This window comes from Ochotona princeps, chromosome 2, assembly GCF_030435755.1.
Source record: "Ochotona princeps isolate mOchPri1 chromosome 2, mOchPri1.hap1, whole genome shotgun sequence".
In the NCBI taxonomy this organism is placed as follows: Eukaryota; Metazoa; Chordata; class Mammalia; order Lagomorpha; family Ochotonidae; genus Ochotona; species Ochotona princeps.
The window spans coordinates 97,526,434-97,542,554 of record NC_080833.1 but is presented as its reverse complement, the minus strand read 5'-3'; the positions used below and the strand labels follow the sequence as shown (position 1 = coordinate 97,542,554).

At 43.7% G+C, this 16,121-nt stretch overlaps 2 protein-coding genes across 8 annotated transcripts in view; both read left to right on the top strand.

Moving 5' to 3' along the window:
• DENND2C (DENN domain containing 2C) overlaps window positions 1-1,031 on the top strand; it is a 74,402-nt gene extending 73,371 nt beyond the window's left edge. For all 6 annotated transcript variants that reach the window (XM_058660084.1, XM_058660088.1, XM_058660086.1 and 3 more), the window contains 2 exons: window positions 108-194; window positions 948-1,031. In XM_058660084.1, coding sequence (XP_058516067.1) covers window positions 108-194; window positions 948-979 — 119 coding nt within the window. In that variant the 3' untranslated portion in view covers window positions 980-1,031. The remainder of the gene's footprint in view (window positions 1-107; window positions 195-947) is intronic.
• Window positions 1,032-4,262: 3,231 nt separating this feature from the next.
• BCAS2 (BCAS2 pre-mRNA processing factor) lies at window positions 4,263-15,904 on the top strand. Of its 2 annotated transcripts, none has more exons than XM_058660081.1 (7): window positions 4,263-4,450; window positions 4,542-4,634; window positions 9,698-9,768; window positions 10,312-10,473; window positions 12,445-12,495; window positions 13,601-13,681; window positions 14,507-14,659. In XM_058660081.1, the coding sequence occupies exons 1-7, from the start codon at window positions 4,358-4,360 to the stop codon at window positions 14,637-14,639; spliced, it is 684 nt and encodes a 227-aa protein (XP_058516064.1). In that variant the 5' UTR covers window positions 4,263-4,357; the 3' UTR covers window positions 14,640-14,659. The 2 variants fall into 2 exon arrangements, with proteins under 2 accessions (XP_058516064.1, XP_004581953.1); XM_004581896.3 differs by lacking the exon at window positions 14,507-14,659 and adding an exon at window positions 15,643-15,904 and having other exon boundaries at window positions 4,272-4,450.
• The last annotated feature ends 217 nt before the right edge of the window (window positions 15,905-16,121 follow it).

The following is a 16,121-nucleotide window of genomic DNA, read 5'->3' as shown; positions in this document are numbered from 1 at the left end:
TATAATAATGTTTAGTCATAGAAATAACACATTGCTAATAAGAACACTTTAATTGATTTCCAGTCTTAAGTTTTGGATAATTTTACCAAAAAAAGTTTTTCTCACAGGTTTGTTTGAAGTTCGGGCCCATCAGTATTTGGAAACAATTCCTGAGTCCGAGCCCAGTGGAATGAACAGAATTTTGCGAAGTCTCGGTGAGTTGCTGTGTTTTCCTGTTGGAGAAGTGTGGCTGAGAAGGCTTTGCAGTAACTATGGTTCATGACACAGACTTTATAAGTAGATCACCAGGGTAACCTTGGCTAGGCCGATCGGAAACCATGACCCAAGTGCCTATGTGTCTGGGAGAAAGGAAATAAATCTCTAAGAAAGAGTTTGGGGTTCCCTAACCGAGTGGTCTATGGAGCTGTTCTCCTTTAGTGAAGCTCCAGAAATGGTGCCTTTGTGACACAGTTTGCAAATCCTGATTGTTCATCTTTTCTAGATCATGTTTCTTGAGCAGTCATAAAAACCATGATCCCTTCCCCCAGAAAAATCTATTTATGCCATACACATAAACTTTGCATTTAACTTTAGGGCACTCAGATTTCCCCCTGGAGCCTATCCATAGATTCTAGAATAAAAATGTCTTGGCAGGTGCACAATTGATGTAGCACATCAGTTGAGACAGTGCATGTGAGGCTCACATCCCTGTCAGGGTTCCTGGATTTTAGTCTCAACTCCACTCCCAAGTCCAGCTTCCTGCAGATGTGCCTGAGAGGCAACAGGTGGTGGCTCAAGTAATTGGGTTCCTGCCACCCACTTGGAAGTTCCCATTGAGTTCCCAGCTCCAACCCGGCCCAACCCTGGCTCACATAGGCATTTTGGAGTCTGGGTGGGAAGTGGTGAATCAAAATAAAGTACAATAAATAAAAATGGATTGAGTTCACATCACTTTTTTCTCTCTTTAGGAAGTAAAATGAAATTTCTGCAGAAGAAATGAAATTTTGGTTGACTATCTCCATCCTAAATAGAACAGCAAGTGCCAAAGAAAATATTTTCCCAAGGGTCAGGATCCTTTGAAGTATTCTACAAAATCGTTGACCTTTAAAAGTCTAAAGAGCAAGACGCTCTTGGAGGACTGTCCTGATGCTGCTGTCGTCATCACTGGAATTGGGAATTGTCTGGAACCAATGCTCTGGAATTGTGGGGAATAGTCTGGAACCAGGGTTAGGTAGTTTGTGTTTTATTGGGTTCATGCTCTGTATTTTGTGTTTAGTTTGTGAAGGAGAACAATTTCTTGGTGTTGCATTTACAAAATAGCTGCAGATGAGTAAAATGAAGAAACACTGAGTTCTGAGTCCTTCAGAAACATGAGAGAAGTGGAGAACACTTAACTACACATAATTTTCACCACTGTAATGTCATGGCAGCTTTTAGCCCAGGACATGTTTGGGCTGCATTAGGAAATGTATTCATCATATAACTCCATTTTTAAAAAAATCTAATTTCTGGTAAGGGGAAGCTCACTCATTTGCAGCCCTCCCTGTTAGCATTGCTGTTGTTAACTTATAAAAATCCATATTTTGTAGCTCCTCCACGGTAGGTGGCACAGGAGTAGATTATCCTTCATGTGTCAACACTGAATTTTGTGGAACTGTAGATAATAGGCAAATGTTCTCTCATGAGACATTGTTAACTATTTTGGTGTGTGTGTGTGTGTGTGTGTGTGTGTGTGTGTACCATCTACCTTGCATTGTGGCAAATGTACATATGTCATCTTATTCAAGCCTTGAATCAACTTTATAAGAAAGATCATTGCATCTGTTTAGCTAATAAAGAAACTGGAATTCAAATAGGTTGAATAACTTTTCCAAAGTTATACAACAAATGCAGAACTGAAGCCAGGAATTTAATTTTATACAGATAAAGTTGACTAGGTGCAAATTTGAACTCTGGGGGACTACAGTTATTTAACAAGTTTTCTATTAAATATATTGGAGCAACCTGTCAGCTCTGAGGATAAGGGATTTTATTTAAATTATTGGTGCCTAGATGAGAGTTTTTTGATTCCCCTGGAATTGTTGAGAAGTTTGCTTTTAATTAAACTGGACTTAGAATATGATCATCTCTTGAGCATATCCCACTTCATGAGGTCCTACCATCTAAAGTAGTGGTAGGGACTGGAAAACAGGATTGTCAGTGATGGTGCAGTTTTCACTGGCAAATTACAGCAAGCATTAGCTTTTTTTCTTCAACTCCTGCCGATGATTATAACTGGCATAGAAAATATTCAGATTTTCAAAACTTGAAAGTTGAATTGTGACACAAAATATTGACTTGTACGGTGTAGTCATTACAGCCCATTCATGTGTGCATAAGTGAATCACACATTTAACGTCAGTGCTGTATGATATGCTTCCTGTAGATGTGGATCCTGGGCATAGCACTGAGCCTGTGTTAAGAGCTTACCCCAATGGGGCAGCTAGAAATCTCACCGGTTGCTCTTTTCTTTATATACCAACCATGAGGGAACAATTAGTGGCTGGTTGTTTATAAGAACGGCTTTCTGGGGCTGTCCTTGTGGCACAGCAAGTTAAGAAAGCTGGCATTCCATGTGGGTGTGCTGGTTGGAGTCTCTGCTGTTCCATTTCTGATCTGGCCTCCTGTTAATGCGCATGGGGAGGCAATAGAGGAACTAAGTCCATGCCCCTACAAGTCGGACGGGCAGGAGAGCAGTCTTACTTCAGCCTGGCCCAGACCTGGCTGTTGGAGCCATCTGAGGCATGAACCAGTGAACAGAAGATTCAACCCCCTTCCTCCTTCCCTCCCACGCTCCCTCTCAAATAAATGAGTCTCTTTGCAATGGACTTCGGAGGGGTTTACTGTGGTGGAAGCTGTTTATCCCTCTGTGAAGTGGCCCTTATTTCAAGAATGGGATATCCTTGCAATCTAAGGTTGCTTTCTGTCCTTACTGTGTTGAACTGTATTTTTGTAAAATGTTGTGAATTCTGAACATGTTTGTTAAAAACACATTGCTTAAGATTTGTATAAAATGTTTACAGATCTTTTAATGAATAAACACATAAAAATCTCAGATTTCTTGATGAATTTTAAATAAAATTGCTTAAAAAGTAAAGGTCTTTTACCTCAATCTATGGCTAGCACATCTGCCTAACAGGAAGTTAGAAAGATAATCTGAATTGGTGTTATGCACCCACTTCATCGCAAACGGTATTTGAAGTGGCTGTGGGCAGACAAGGCCCGAGGCTAGACTGCACGCAGGCGGAGTATGCAGTCCTAGCCGGACAACTGCGTTCGGCGTGGCCGGCTTGGCCTGGCATCCAGCGGAGAAGTTGCACCTGAAGCAGCCAGAGTGGCCGTGAGGAAAACCGGTCTAAGGCCTAAAGGCGGAAAAAAGCTTTGTGGGTTTTGCATACACCCTAACAGCAAAATCAAAGGGTTTAAACGTTGGGCGTGGGGCCCGGCGGCGTGGCCTAATGCCTAAAGTCCTCGCCTTGAACGCGCCAGCAGCTCCACTTCCCATCCAGCTCCCTGCTTGTGGCCTGGGAAAGCAGTCGAGGACGGCCCAAAGCTTTGGGACCCTGCACCCGAGTGGGAGACCCGGAAGAGGTTCCTGGTTCCCGGCTTCGGATCGGCGCAGCACCGGCCGTTGCGGCTCACTTGGGGAGTGAATCATCGGACGGAAGATCTTCCTCTCTGTCTCTCCTCCTCTCTGTATATCTGACTTTGTAATAAAAACAAATCTTACAAAAAAAAGTTGGGCGTGGTATACTATTAACTCCCATTCTGGGGCAGTGTTAGGCTCACAGACCTAAAACTTGGCAGTTTTAGTCGGGGCCTGATGACACTTCTAGTTAGTGAATGAACGGTCCTTACCCAAAGCAAAGATTGTCAGGGTGCTGAGAACTGAGACTAGGAGGTGTGTAGGCAGGAAGTGGGGCCTGGCACAAAGACGTTTAAAGGAAGAAGGTGCAAGAGCAGTAAGTCGAGGTGGGAATGCGCCAAATCTGAAGCTAGTCCCCACCAAACGTTTTCAACGAGTCGGCTTCCCCAGCTAGCAGTATCCTAGAGGAAACGAAAAATTCCCAACTCCCTCCCCCACTTACGACGACTTCGCAGGCTGAAAACCGATGACAGGAAGTTAGGCTCGTCTGCTGACTGAGAAGGCGGGACTTGACACCACTTCCGCCCACAAAAGCATAGCCGTAGTTAGCGGCCGGGCGAGCGAACCTTCAGGACTAGCAACTGAGCATGCGCCGGAATTTGCTAAAGTAAACGTGTGTGACGTCTGCAGTGCGCGCAGACGTCATTGGAACCTGCGTAGACCGAAAGCGTAGGCCAAGTTGAGCGCCCCGGCATGGCGGGTACCGGTCTGGTGGCCGGGGAGGTGGTGGTGGACGCGCTGCCCTATTTTGACCAAGGCTATGAGGCGCCCGGTGTGCGGGAAGCGGTAAGTGGCGGGTGGCCGTGTGGCCGAGCGCGCTCGCTGGCCGGGGTCGGCAGGCGCACGTTCCCATCAGCGTCCCTGTTCTCCCTGCTAGGCTGCAGCCCTGGTGGAGGAGGAAACCCGCAGATACCGACCCACCAAAAACTACCTGAGCTACCTCTCGGCGCCGGACTATTCTGCCTTTGAAGTAAGTGTGGTGCCTCGAACCCGCGTGCCAGCCTCGAGTTGGATACGTTAGCTACGTAAATGTGAAATCTGCAGTTCTAGCGTTGACTGTTGCGTATCCGTCTCCTCCAAACAGCCTTCTCCCGGGCCCTTTTGGTATCCATAGAACGACTTTCTGGCGTTTCTCGAGCTCTTACTTTATGTAGAAATTAGTACCTTTTTTTTTTTTTTGAAAGATAGTGCCCGTGCGTAAATTCTCGAACGTTTTCCTCTCTTACCGTAAGCGCGATCTGGTGTTTTTTAATGTCTATATGAAATGTATGCTCTTTAGGACCACTGGAGGGCGGCCTTTTTATGAAAATGTAGCTTTTAGACAATATGTGAATGACGGAATGGACAAGCTCTAAATATATAGCGTTTGGCTTCCTTATTCCTTATGCCTCTTTAAATTAAATATTTGAGATATAGAATATAAATATATATAGATTTACAAATATTTATATAAATATAAATAAATATCTGAGATATAGAAGGAGAGGTGCTAACCGCTGGTTCTTTCCCCGGGTGCCCGCAGGAGCTCAGCAAGGCTGTCCCACCAGGTGGCAGGAACCCGTGCTTCCAGAGGTCTGCACTAGCTGGACGCAGGCCCCCCTAGAAACCCAAACCAGGTTCTGTGATAAGGATGCAGTGCCTTCACGCTAGGCCAGGTGCTGACCATTAAGTCCCTGTAGCCTTTGTGTTTAGCCTAGAGGTGTCCTGAGCTCCTGTCAGTAGGCAGATGGAGCTGGAATGGAGCCCAGGCTCCAGACCAGGCACTCTCGATAACAGGGTGTGCCGGCATCCCAAGCTGTGTTTTAGCCACTAGGCCACTGCCCACTAAGGTTCCCATCTTGTTGGATTTTGTCAAGCATTTCAGTATATACATGTATTTGTTTGGTTGGTTTTAGCATTATGCACAACTGCTTAGTTTGGAGGATCATGTTATTGAAGGCAATAAATTCCTGTGTTAAGAGGTGGGACATATTCTTAAAAATGCATCTGTGGTCATTTTTAGCATTTCTCAACATTGGAGTGTACTCAGACTTAATTGGCCATTTGAGGTAATCAAGACACAGTAAATGAGCGAATGAGATGGGGCTGCAGCAGGCTTAACAACAGGCTGCTTTAAAGGAATTTTTTCCCCTTGTAAGTGAGAGTGTACAACAGTAATAAGTGCAGTATATTAAATACATGAGTCAGCAACTCCATTGTTTATCTGATACTGTGCATTGGAAATAGTTGTATTTGCCACATGTCCCTTTTTTATTTTAAAGATTTATTTTTTATTGGAAAGTCAGATATACAGAGGAGTAAGAAGAGACAGAGAGGAAGATCTTCCACCTGCTGCTTTACTCCCCCAGTGGCCACAATGGCCAGAGCTGTGCCAATCCAAAGCCAGGAGCACAGAGCTTCTTCTGGGTCTCCCACCTGGATACAGGGTCCCAAGGTATTGGGCCATCCTTGACTGCTTTCCCAGGCCACAAGCAGGGAGCTGTATGGGAAGCAGGGCCGCTGGGATTAGAACTGGTGCCCAGATGGGATCCTGGCGTGTGCAGGGCGAGGAATTTAGCCTCTAGGCCACCGTGCTGGGTCCCCACATGTGTCCTTTTATGTAGCTGTCAGCGCAGTAGATTTGTTTGTGGCAGCTTTTTTTTTTTTTTTTTTTTTTTTAGTAAGGCAGTTAGAGAAGTCTTCCATCTGCTGGTTCACTCTCTAGATGGTCACAATAGCATGGAGCCGGGCCAAGTGGAAACCAGGAGCCATGGGCTGCTTCTGCACCTTTCACCTGGGTGCAGGAACCCAAGCAGTTGGGTCATCCTCCTCTCGTTTCTGGGCATATTAGCTGGGAGCTGGACAGAAGAAGCTGAGCAGCCAGGACTCCCAGGTGGTGCTTGGGGGTGCTGACCTGGTTTAATCTGCCTCACCACAACATTGCCATCAAGATGGACGGTTATATTTTAAGAAAGGGAGAGATGTCCTTGTGAAATGCTGTTTTCCCACGCTTGTTCTAAATGTTGCTACTCAGCTGGCTCCATTAAGAATGAAGTATGATAATGCCTTCTTGTTGAACTGTTTTCTGAAGGTATCATGATGGCCTTCAATCACAGATTTTAAAAAATTTCATGCATCTAGCCTTTATAATTAGGACACAGATTATTATTTTTGATAAAATTTCATTTATTTATTTGAAAGGCAGAGTTGCAGAGAGGGGAAAATTGAAAACAGAGAGATTGTTCTTCCATCTACTGGTTCATTCCCCAAATGGGTGCAACAGCTCAGACTGGGCCAGGCTGAAACCAGGAGCCTGGAACTCCATCCAAGCCTCCCGCGTGCATACAGAGATCCAGGAACTTGGGATATGTTCTGCTGCTTTTCCAGGCCTGTTAGCCAGAAGCTAGATTGGAAGTGGAGACGCTGGTATTCCAACTGACACTTACATTGAATACTGGCATCACGACTGGTGGATTAATTTGCTGTGCCACAATGTCTACCCCGTTTATTTCTTATTAACAGCTGCTAACAGTGCGTGTACTGGTTTCAGCTTCTCACTTAGTCCACAAAATATCCTCTGTGTGTGACTGTATGTGTGTTATCTCCGTAGATCGGAAAAATGCAGTTAAGAGAAACTAGCTAGTGGACCAAGACCTTGTCCGTTCTTCAGTCTTTGAGATTACTCTTCCATTAATTAACTTCACAACTGTTTATGGAGACCTGTTCTGTGCCAAGCATCATGTGCAAGGCCAGTACTGTCATGGAGCTTACATTCTATACTCCAGCAATAAATGATTCAGAAAATTGCCAATTGTTGATAATCATAAAATTGGGGACTCACTGCCTTCCTCATTGCCTGTGACAGTGCTTACTACTCAGATGTGAATCACTGAATTATGAAGAGCTTCCAGAGCAGCTGTGCTTAATGAGTGCTGATTGTATAGCCAGTAGGCCTCTGGTTGTTGAATGATTCTAGATCTTCTGCTCACCTGCCGTGTGAGTTAGGCAAGGGTTTCTATGCTACCTGGCTCAAGGTCGCTTATAAAGTGTTTTTGTAGTTGCCTCCCACCAAAGGAGAGTTCGAGGGAAAGACATCTTTCATCCACCTGTTTAGTAGAGGGAAAGGCGTCAGTTTAAACCCTGCATGGCCACATAGCCAGCAGTTCATGTGGGTCTTCCTTGTGGGTGGCAGGGGCTTAAACACTTCCACTGGTTTTTTGAGACCTTGAGCAGGGAGCTGGATTGAAAGTGGAGCAGCTGGGACTGAAATCAGTGCCCATATGAGTTGTGTGTAATCTTACAGTAATTCCTTCCCCACAAAGAAACATACTTTTCCAGCAGAAAATGTTTCATGTAAAGCTTTTAAAACAGTTTAATGAGGTTCTGGAAGGCTTTTTTTTCCTTACCCTTTATTGTAAGGGTTTAATGCTTTAAGCCCTCACAAAACTGGAATTACTTGAGATAACCAAAATACTGTGGTTAATATTTTACATAAACAGTTTTGTCTTCTAGACAGGAAATGTGCAGAGCATACAATAGGTACAGGACTCAATTGGCTGAATCCTCACTTTGCGTATGCTGGCGTCCTATATGGGTGCCAGTTCATATCCTTACGGCTCCACTTCCCATCCGGCTCCCTGCTTGTGGTCTGGGAAAGCAGTCAAGGATGGCCCAAAGCCTTGGGACCCTGCACCCACGTGGGAGATCCAGAAGAAGCTCCTGGATCCTGGCTTTGGATCAGCTCAGGTCCGGCTATTGTGGCCACTGCGGGAGTGAAGCAGCGGGTGGAAGATCTTCCTCTGTTTCCTTTTCTCTGTAAATCACATAAATATAAATAAATAAGTAAGTAAATAAATAAATAAATAAAGGAGGGAGGGAGTGAGGGAAGAGAAAGGAAGAAAGGAAAAGAAAAATTAGAATTAGGTAGGCTATTTGACCAGTGTTGGGCCTCAGGGTGTATTAGCAGTTCCTTTCTCCCCCTCCCCTCCACTACTTGAAATGAACTAAGTATGAAAATAGCAGCCAGGACCAAAAAGAAAGTTTAGGTTTAGGCTCCTACCCCTAAATTAAATTCTTTTCTGTCTGAGTTCTCTTTCTCCCCATTGTCAATGCTGAGATCCATGGTTCTCAACATTTGCTTCACTTGACATCAGCTGATGGATTAAAAAATATTAGGGTGAGTTGGTGTTGTGGCATAGTGAGTTAAGTGGCATCGGCGTCCCAAATGGGCACCAATTTGAGACTTCACTTCCATTGCAGCTCCCTGCTTATACACCTGAGAAAGCGGCAGAAAATGGCCTCAGTGATGGGGCTCTTAATCCTTGTGGAGACCGAGGTGGAATTTCAGCCTCCTGGCTTCAGCCTGGCCCAGCCATGGCTTTTGTGACCATCTGAGGAGTGAACCAATGGATAGAAAATCTGTCTTTTTCTTTCCTCCCTCCCTCCCTTCCTCTCTATTTCTTCATCTTCCTCCCTTTCTCAGTTTTTCCCTTTCTGTAACTGTGCCTTTGAAATAAATAAATCTTTTAAAAAACAAGATTCCTGGGGGTAGACATGTGGTCTGTAATCAGAGTGCCTCCTTTCAGTCCTAGCTCTTCTCATGACTTGAACTTCCTGAGAGACAGTAGGTGATGGCCATATCACCCCAATTTCAGCCTGACCTAGCTGTTACAGGCAGTGAACCAGTAGGTGAGAAATCTGTGTCTGTCTGACTTGTCTTATTCTTATGTCTGGTCTCTGCCTCCAGCCAGTTCAGTGGGAGGAGCGCAGAAAACGTTGGTTTGCGTTACTGTCACTTTCAAAACTCCCAGCTGCTTATGGGGTGCTAGTTGGGTTGAGAACCACTGAGTTAGGAGGACTCCTTTGCTGTGGGGGCTTTGTTATATATGTCTTTCTGACCCAAGAATGGTTACCTGAGAGAATTGAGGGGAGGAAGATGATCCATTGTAGTAGGCAGTATAAAGTAGAAACACAGAATGGCCTTCATTCCACTATTTGATGGTCACTCAGTTTGTCAGTAGGATCTTGAAACCTCTTCTCTGATTTCTACATTAGACTGACATAATGAGAAATGAATTCGAAAGGCTGGCTGCTCGACAACCCATTGAACTGCTCAGTATGAAACGGTAAGTTTTGAAATGGAAATGAAAGGTTTGTTTGTAATAATCCATTGTCACTGTGGTGAAGAGCATTTGCCGGCCGTGTGCCGGCCGTGTGCGGGACTGGGTGGTTTGGAGAGACTGGAGAAGGGTCTGCATACAAAGAATTATTCTAGTCATTTTTTCATTTTTTCCTGTAGTTGGAGGCATAGGTGTTTTACAGAAACAGTAGCAAAGTTTTTTATATTCTACTTTTTCCCTTCCTAATATGTTGGTGATATCTTAATATTATTAAGTATTCTTTAGTAATAAAGCCCAATAGCTAATATAACAACTCTTTTTATGAATATTTTTAGCTTATCTAACTAGCCTGCAATGAAGTAAAACAGCTTTTTGTTATAAGTTGCTTGTTTGTTAAGGTAAATTGGATTCTTACTATCAGGTTTGTATGTTAACTTCAGCCTCTTAGAGTTTTCATAGTGCGCCTACACCTGTGGCACATTTGTTGGGAGGAGGGATAAAGGCTTGGTAGGGTTTGCGCCTTTGTGTTACTGTGTTATTTAATTTCAGATATGAGCTTCCAGCCCCATCCTCGGGTCAGAAAAATGACATTACTGCGTGGCAAGACTGTGTAAACAATTCTATGGCCCAGTTAGAGCACCAGGCAGTTCGGATTGAGAATCTGGAACTAATGTCACAGCATGGATGTAATGCCTGGAAAGTGTATAATGAGTGAGAACCTTGCTTGCTTTTTTTTGCATTTTTCCTGGGGGAGCTCCCATCTGTTAAGTTAATTCTCCAAATGGCCACAACATCTGGTGCTGGGCGAGGCTGAAGCCCCAAGCCAGGAACCCAGTCCAGGTCTCCCACGTGGATGGCTGGGACCCAAGTGGTTGAGCCATCACCTGCTGCCTCCTACAGTAGGCATTTATGAGAAGCCAGGATTCAAACCCAGACACACTCTCACAGGATCTAGTTGTTCCAAGAGGGTGTTTACCACTGTGCCAAACATCTGCCCCCTTTTATTAAAAAACCCATCAGAGCCAAAGCTTTAGTGTTATTTAAAAAGGGACAGCAAGTAGGAAGGTAAGTAGTATAAAAATAAAATAACTAGACTTTAACTTGGATCATGTATGAGTACTAAGGTGACACATAGGCCTAACATGTTTATTGTGTGGTAATAGATAAGAAAATGAAATGTGAGGTCTGATTTACAAATCGGCATTTGGTAGAATGTAGTCTTGAACAGAGATAATAGTGCAGTGCATTGTCACTGCTCATGGACTCTGGTCTGCAAAGGCCTTCTGGACACTGAATTAGCCTCTAATACACACAGAAGCTTCCTAAAATCCACTCGCTCTTGTTATTTTCTTTATATTCAAGAAAACAAAATTCCGATATGAAAATACCTGACTAACAATGCAGTGGACCAAATCTACAGGTTGAGAAGCTAAGTTACAAACAACTCGGCTTCCTTTGTGAATACAAGTACATTAAAAGGTTAGGAAGGAGATCAGGGTGATGAAGAGCTTCAAGATACAGGTAATCGGAAAGCTGCATGTATTCCACCAAGTGGGGAAATGTGACTGCTTTGTCCTAAAGAAGCTTTATTTACTTGAGAAGAAGTAACACAGTAGACCTATTTTTGGCAATATAGGGGCCAGAGCTCCTTTGTGTTCTGTGGTCAGTAAGCTATAGCAGCTCCAAGTAGGGATATTATGATGAGGGTCCAAGGCTGGTGTTGGGCTGCATCAGATTAAGCTGCCACTTGGAATGCTAGCATGTCAAACTAGAATGCCAATTCTAGTCCCAGCCACTCTGCTTCCTATCCCAACATTCTGCTAATGTGCCTGGGAAAGCAGTGAAAGATGGCCCAAGTCCTAGGGCTCCTGCCACCCATGTGGAAGAGCAGGCTGGGTCTCCTGGCTTCAGCTTGGCCCAGACCTGGCTGTTGTGCAGTCATTTGGGGAATGAATCAGTGGATGGTAGATCACTCTCTGTGTCTCTTCAGCTCTACCTTTCAAATGAAAGTTGGAAAGAAAGAAGGAAATATAAAAATATAAATACTCATTAGATATAAATGGTGAGTTTAAGAAATGATATAATAACTTGGCATCAATAAACAGGTAGGCACAAGAGTGTGAAACACCTGAAACAATCCAACTGTAACACCTGTGTTACTTTAATCACATTATGAAATCTCTTTTAACCTGTATCATGTGTAAAATTTTTATAATAAATCATACCTAACTCAAAGAATTTCTGTGGAAATTAAATTAGCTAATTAATGCTGAACATTTTTAGTAGAAAAGCTTGACTTTCTGCGAACTATATAGGGTACCTTTTTTTTTTTAAGATAGCTTTTATTTGAAAGAGCTAGAGGGATTGAAACGGGGTTCTTGCATCCTTTTGCTTACTCCCAAATGACTGGTGGCTGGGCTGGAGCAGGCTAAAGCCAGGGGCCAGAAACTCCATGCAGGTCTCCCACATGGATGACAGGGACCCAGGCCCTCGGGTAACCTGCTGCATTCCAGGCAGATTAGCCAGGAGCTGGAGCAGAACTGGAGCAGCTGGCACTGGCACTGCACTCTGGGGATGTCAGTGGCTCAGGTTAACCCACAGTGCCAGCCTCAGTAGTTTACTTTCTAGTGGTATTATAAGGTGTTAATGTACCTTAGATTGATTTTCCTTTTCTTTCTTTAGAAATCTAGTTCATATGATTGAACATGCACAGAAAGAGCTTCAGAAGTTAAGGTAGGTTGGTTTCCATATTGTTTAAGTTTAGGTGAACCCTTAATGAAAAGAAAGTCATGAGACTCTAGTCCCTTGAAGGTAAATAGTTGGTCCCTGCAGCATCTTGTGCTGAGTTTGCCCTGTGTGAATGAGCAGAGGAGAATTGGGCTTCAGGTCTAAGACCATCTCTACCAGCTTGAAGGTCTGAGACATAGAAGATGGAGGTGGAAAAAGTTGCTGAGACACATGCATATCCTGGCTTATATTAATGTGAAGAGCATTCAGGAAAGAGGAGGGCAGCTGCTCACCCTCTTAGTCCATTTTCTGTTTACAGCACCGGACTGGATCAGGTTCAAAGAAAAGAAATGGATTTTGGCTTCACAGCTGTAGATGTCCAAGGCCAAGGGACTGTATCTGGTTTTGGCCTTGTTGCTAGCAGAGGTGACAGGTGGTTCAGAGAATCGCATTGTGAGAGGCGATGCCTGGGCGTGTATTCCAGTCTCCGGAAAGCCACCAGTGTTCGTTGTGGGGCTCTCCCCTGACACCTGGAGTCCCAATCACCTCCCGAAGTCCGCAGCTATAAACACGGTTGGGTTAAGTTCCCACCCTCTTAGTACCTCGCAGTGGGGCCATTTTTTTTTTCTTAAAGGTTAATTTATTTTTATTGGAAAGGCAGATTTACAGAGAGACCGAGAGAAAGATCTTTTTTTATTGTATTTTATTTTATTTTTATTACAAAGTCAGATATACAGAGAGGAGGAGAGATAGAGAGGAAGTGGAGCTTCCGGGGGCGCCCATATGGGATCCCGGCGCATTCAAGGCAAGGACCTTAGCCACTAGGCCATGCCGCCGAGCCCAGTGGAGCCATTTTTACACCATAGTGCTCACTGAAAATGCAACAGCATTTACTCAGGAGAGGGAGCTTCTGGTTTTCATTTTGTATGTACTAGCTTATGTGTATTTTTTGTGTGTTTTATGAAATTTGTGGTTGAAAACTGGTATTTGTGACTGACATTTGTAACATATGTTCTCAAGACTAAAAATATTCTCTTATACTGTAATTTTTCCTGTAGACCTTAGTCTTTGGTTAGAATGTAGTTTTGTTGCATATATAATTTTTTTGCAGGAAACACATTCAGGATTTAAACTGGCAGCGAAAGAACATGCAACTCACAGCTGGATCCAAATTAAGAGAAATGGAGTCCAAGTAAGTCATTCCATCGTCTTGTAGATTAGCCCATTCTAAGATGAAGATTCTGTTATTTGCGTCCAGTGAGAGGGCATGGATGTGAGAAATGCACTGTTTTCCTGAGTCCTGTCTTCTCTCTCTCCTCCCGAGAGGCGAGCTCAGAGAGCACTGAGAGCTACCAGAACTGAATCGCTGGGAGGTCCTGGTCTCAGAGCACCATGCTTTGGGCCCAGGAGTTAGAATAGAATTCTATCTACATTTTCCTTTGAAGAAGAAAAATATTTATGTTTAAAATTTTACGGGAAGGGAAATTCTGTGCCTTAGTTTTTTTCCCCATTTGTTTTTGCATTTGTAAAGACCTTAAAACATAATCATGAATTTTTGTCATTTTTCTGTTTTATTATTTCCCTGCCCTTCTTCCTTTTATCTCCTTGTTCCTCACTTCACGCCCACATAACCATGCCATGAGACTATTGGAGAAACTTGTGTGTATTGCTTTTCATTCCCCTAAAGACTTACTGGATGGAAAGGGGAGACTTCTCAGTATTAGATTGGTCTTATCAGTTCAAGAATATTCTCTGGTTTTCAAACTATTCCTTTGACTTGTTTTTTCTTATTGTCTTTATCTCTTCCTCCAGTCTCTTCTTACTAATTCTGCTTCTGATTTATCCCTTTTTTTAAATTAAACATTTTGTTTTGAGATCATTGTAGATTTCACACGTAGTTGTAAGAAGTAATACAGGGGCCATCATTGTGGTGCAGCAAGTTAACCTGCCATTTGTGACACCAACATCCCATGTTGGAGTGCCCCTTCAAGTCCTGGCTGCTCTGCTTTCCATCCAGCTTCCTGCTGATGCACCTGGGAAAGCAGAGGAAGACGAGCCCCTGCCATCCATGTGGAGACCAGGATGGAGCTCCTGCCTCCTGGCCCAGACCTGGCTGTGGTGACAGTTTGGGAGTGAATCCTTTCAAATAAATAAATATACTTTCCCATGATTGTGCCTCAGTTTTTAAAAGTGGAATGTTGTAAGTGTGGCCCTGAGTGAAACTGTACATACATTTTAAAAATTATTTATTTTATGAATGGGGCTGGCACTGTGACAGAGCTGCCATGTGCAACACCAGCATCCCTATGGTCACCAGTTTGAGTCCTGGTTGCTCCATTCCAGTTTGGCTCTCTGCTAATGTTTCCTGATATGTGGTGAAAGATGGCCCAAGTGCTGAACTCTCACGTCCACATCAGAGACTTGGATGCAGCTCCTGGCTCGTGACTTCAAGCTGACCCATCCCTGGCTGTTGTGGTTATTTAAGCAGTGAACCAGCAGATAGAAGATACCTCCTTTGCCCCACTCTGTTCTGGTTTTCAAATAAATCTGCTGGTTCATTCCCCAGATGGCTACAATAGCTACGGCTGGGCCAAGCTGAAGCCAGGAACACGGAACTCTATCCGGATCTCCCACGTGGGTGGCAGGGACCCAGACACTTTGGCCACCTGCTGCTGCTTTCTTAGGTGCATTAGTTGAAAGCTGGATTAGAAGCAAAGCAGCCACGGCTCAAACCTGTGCTCTGATGCAGGATGCTGATATGGAAAGCAGTCACTTACTGTACCATACCACATAGCCAGCCCTCCGATATACATTTAAAGCGAGATTTTCAGTGCTGTGCTGTATCGGGGTGTCAGTTCAAGACACGGCTTTGGCTCCTGACCCCAGCTTCCTGTAAAGGCAGAGCCTTGGGAGCAACAGTGAGGACTCAGTTCCTGTCACCCACTGGCAGGCCTGGATTGAGTTCCCAACTTCTTATTTGGGAAAAAAAAAACCAGTGGACGGTAGCTCTACATGTATCTGTCCTTCTCTCTCTCTCTCTAGCTCTTTTTCTGCCTTTCAAATTAAAAAAAAAAAAAAAACTGTAGGAATTTTCCTAGAGAGATTTTACATTGAGTGATTTTTCCTTTTTTTCCTCCCTTTCTCCTTTTTAAGTTGGGTATCCCTGGTCAGTAAGAATTATGAAATTGAACGGACTATTGTGCAACTAGAAAATGAAATCTATCAAATTAAGCAACAACATGGAGAGGCAAACAAAGAAAACATCCGGCAAGACTTCTGAAAAGACTAATTTGGTGGGCAGAAAGGGAAAAAGCTGGACTTTCATAAAATGTCAGGCATCTGAACTTTCTCTGAACTATGAAGAAAACTACCTGTCACAGAAACTATTCATGATGATTAAAAATTTCAGAAACCATGAGCTGCATGAACTGTGGTTTGTATTTCTGAGCAAAATAAAGGTCTTTCAACATGGTTGCATTTTTATAGGTACAACACTTTTTATGACTTTAAAGGCAGTATGTTTATATAGTAATACTGTTACATATAATAATATGAGCCACTTACACACATTTTTACATCGAAGGACCTTTACATAAAGCTTCCACCATGTATAAAAAAACAACTTCTTTATT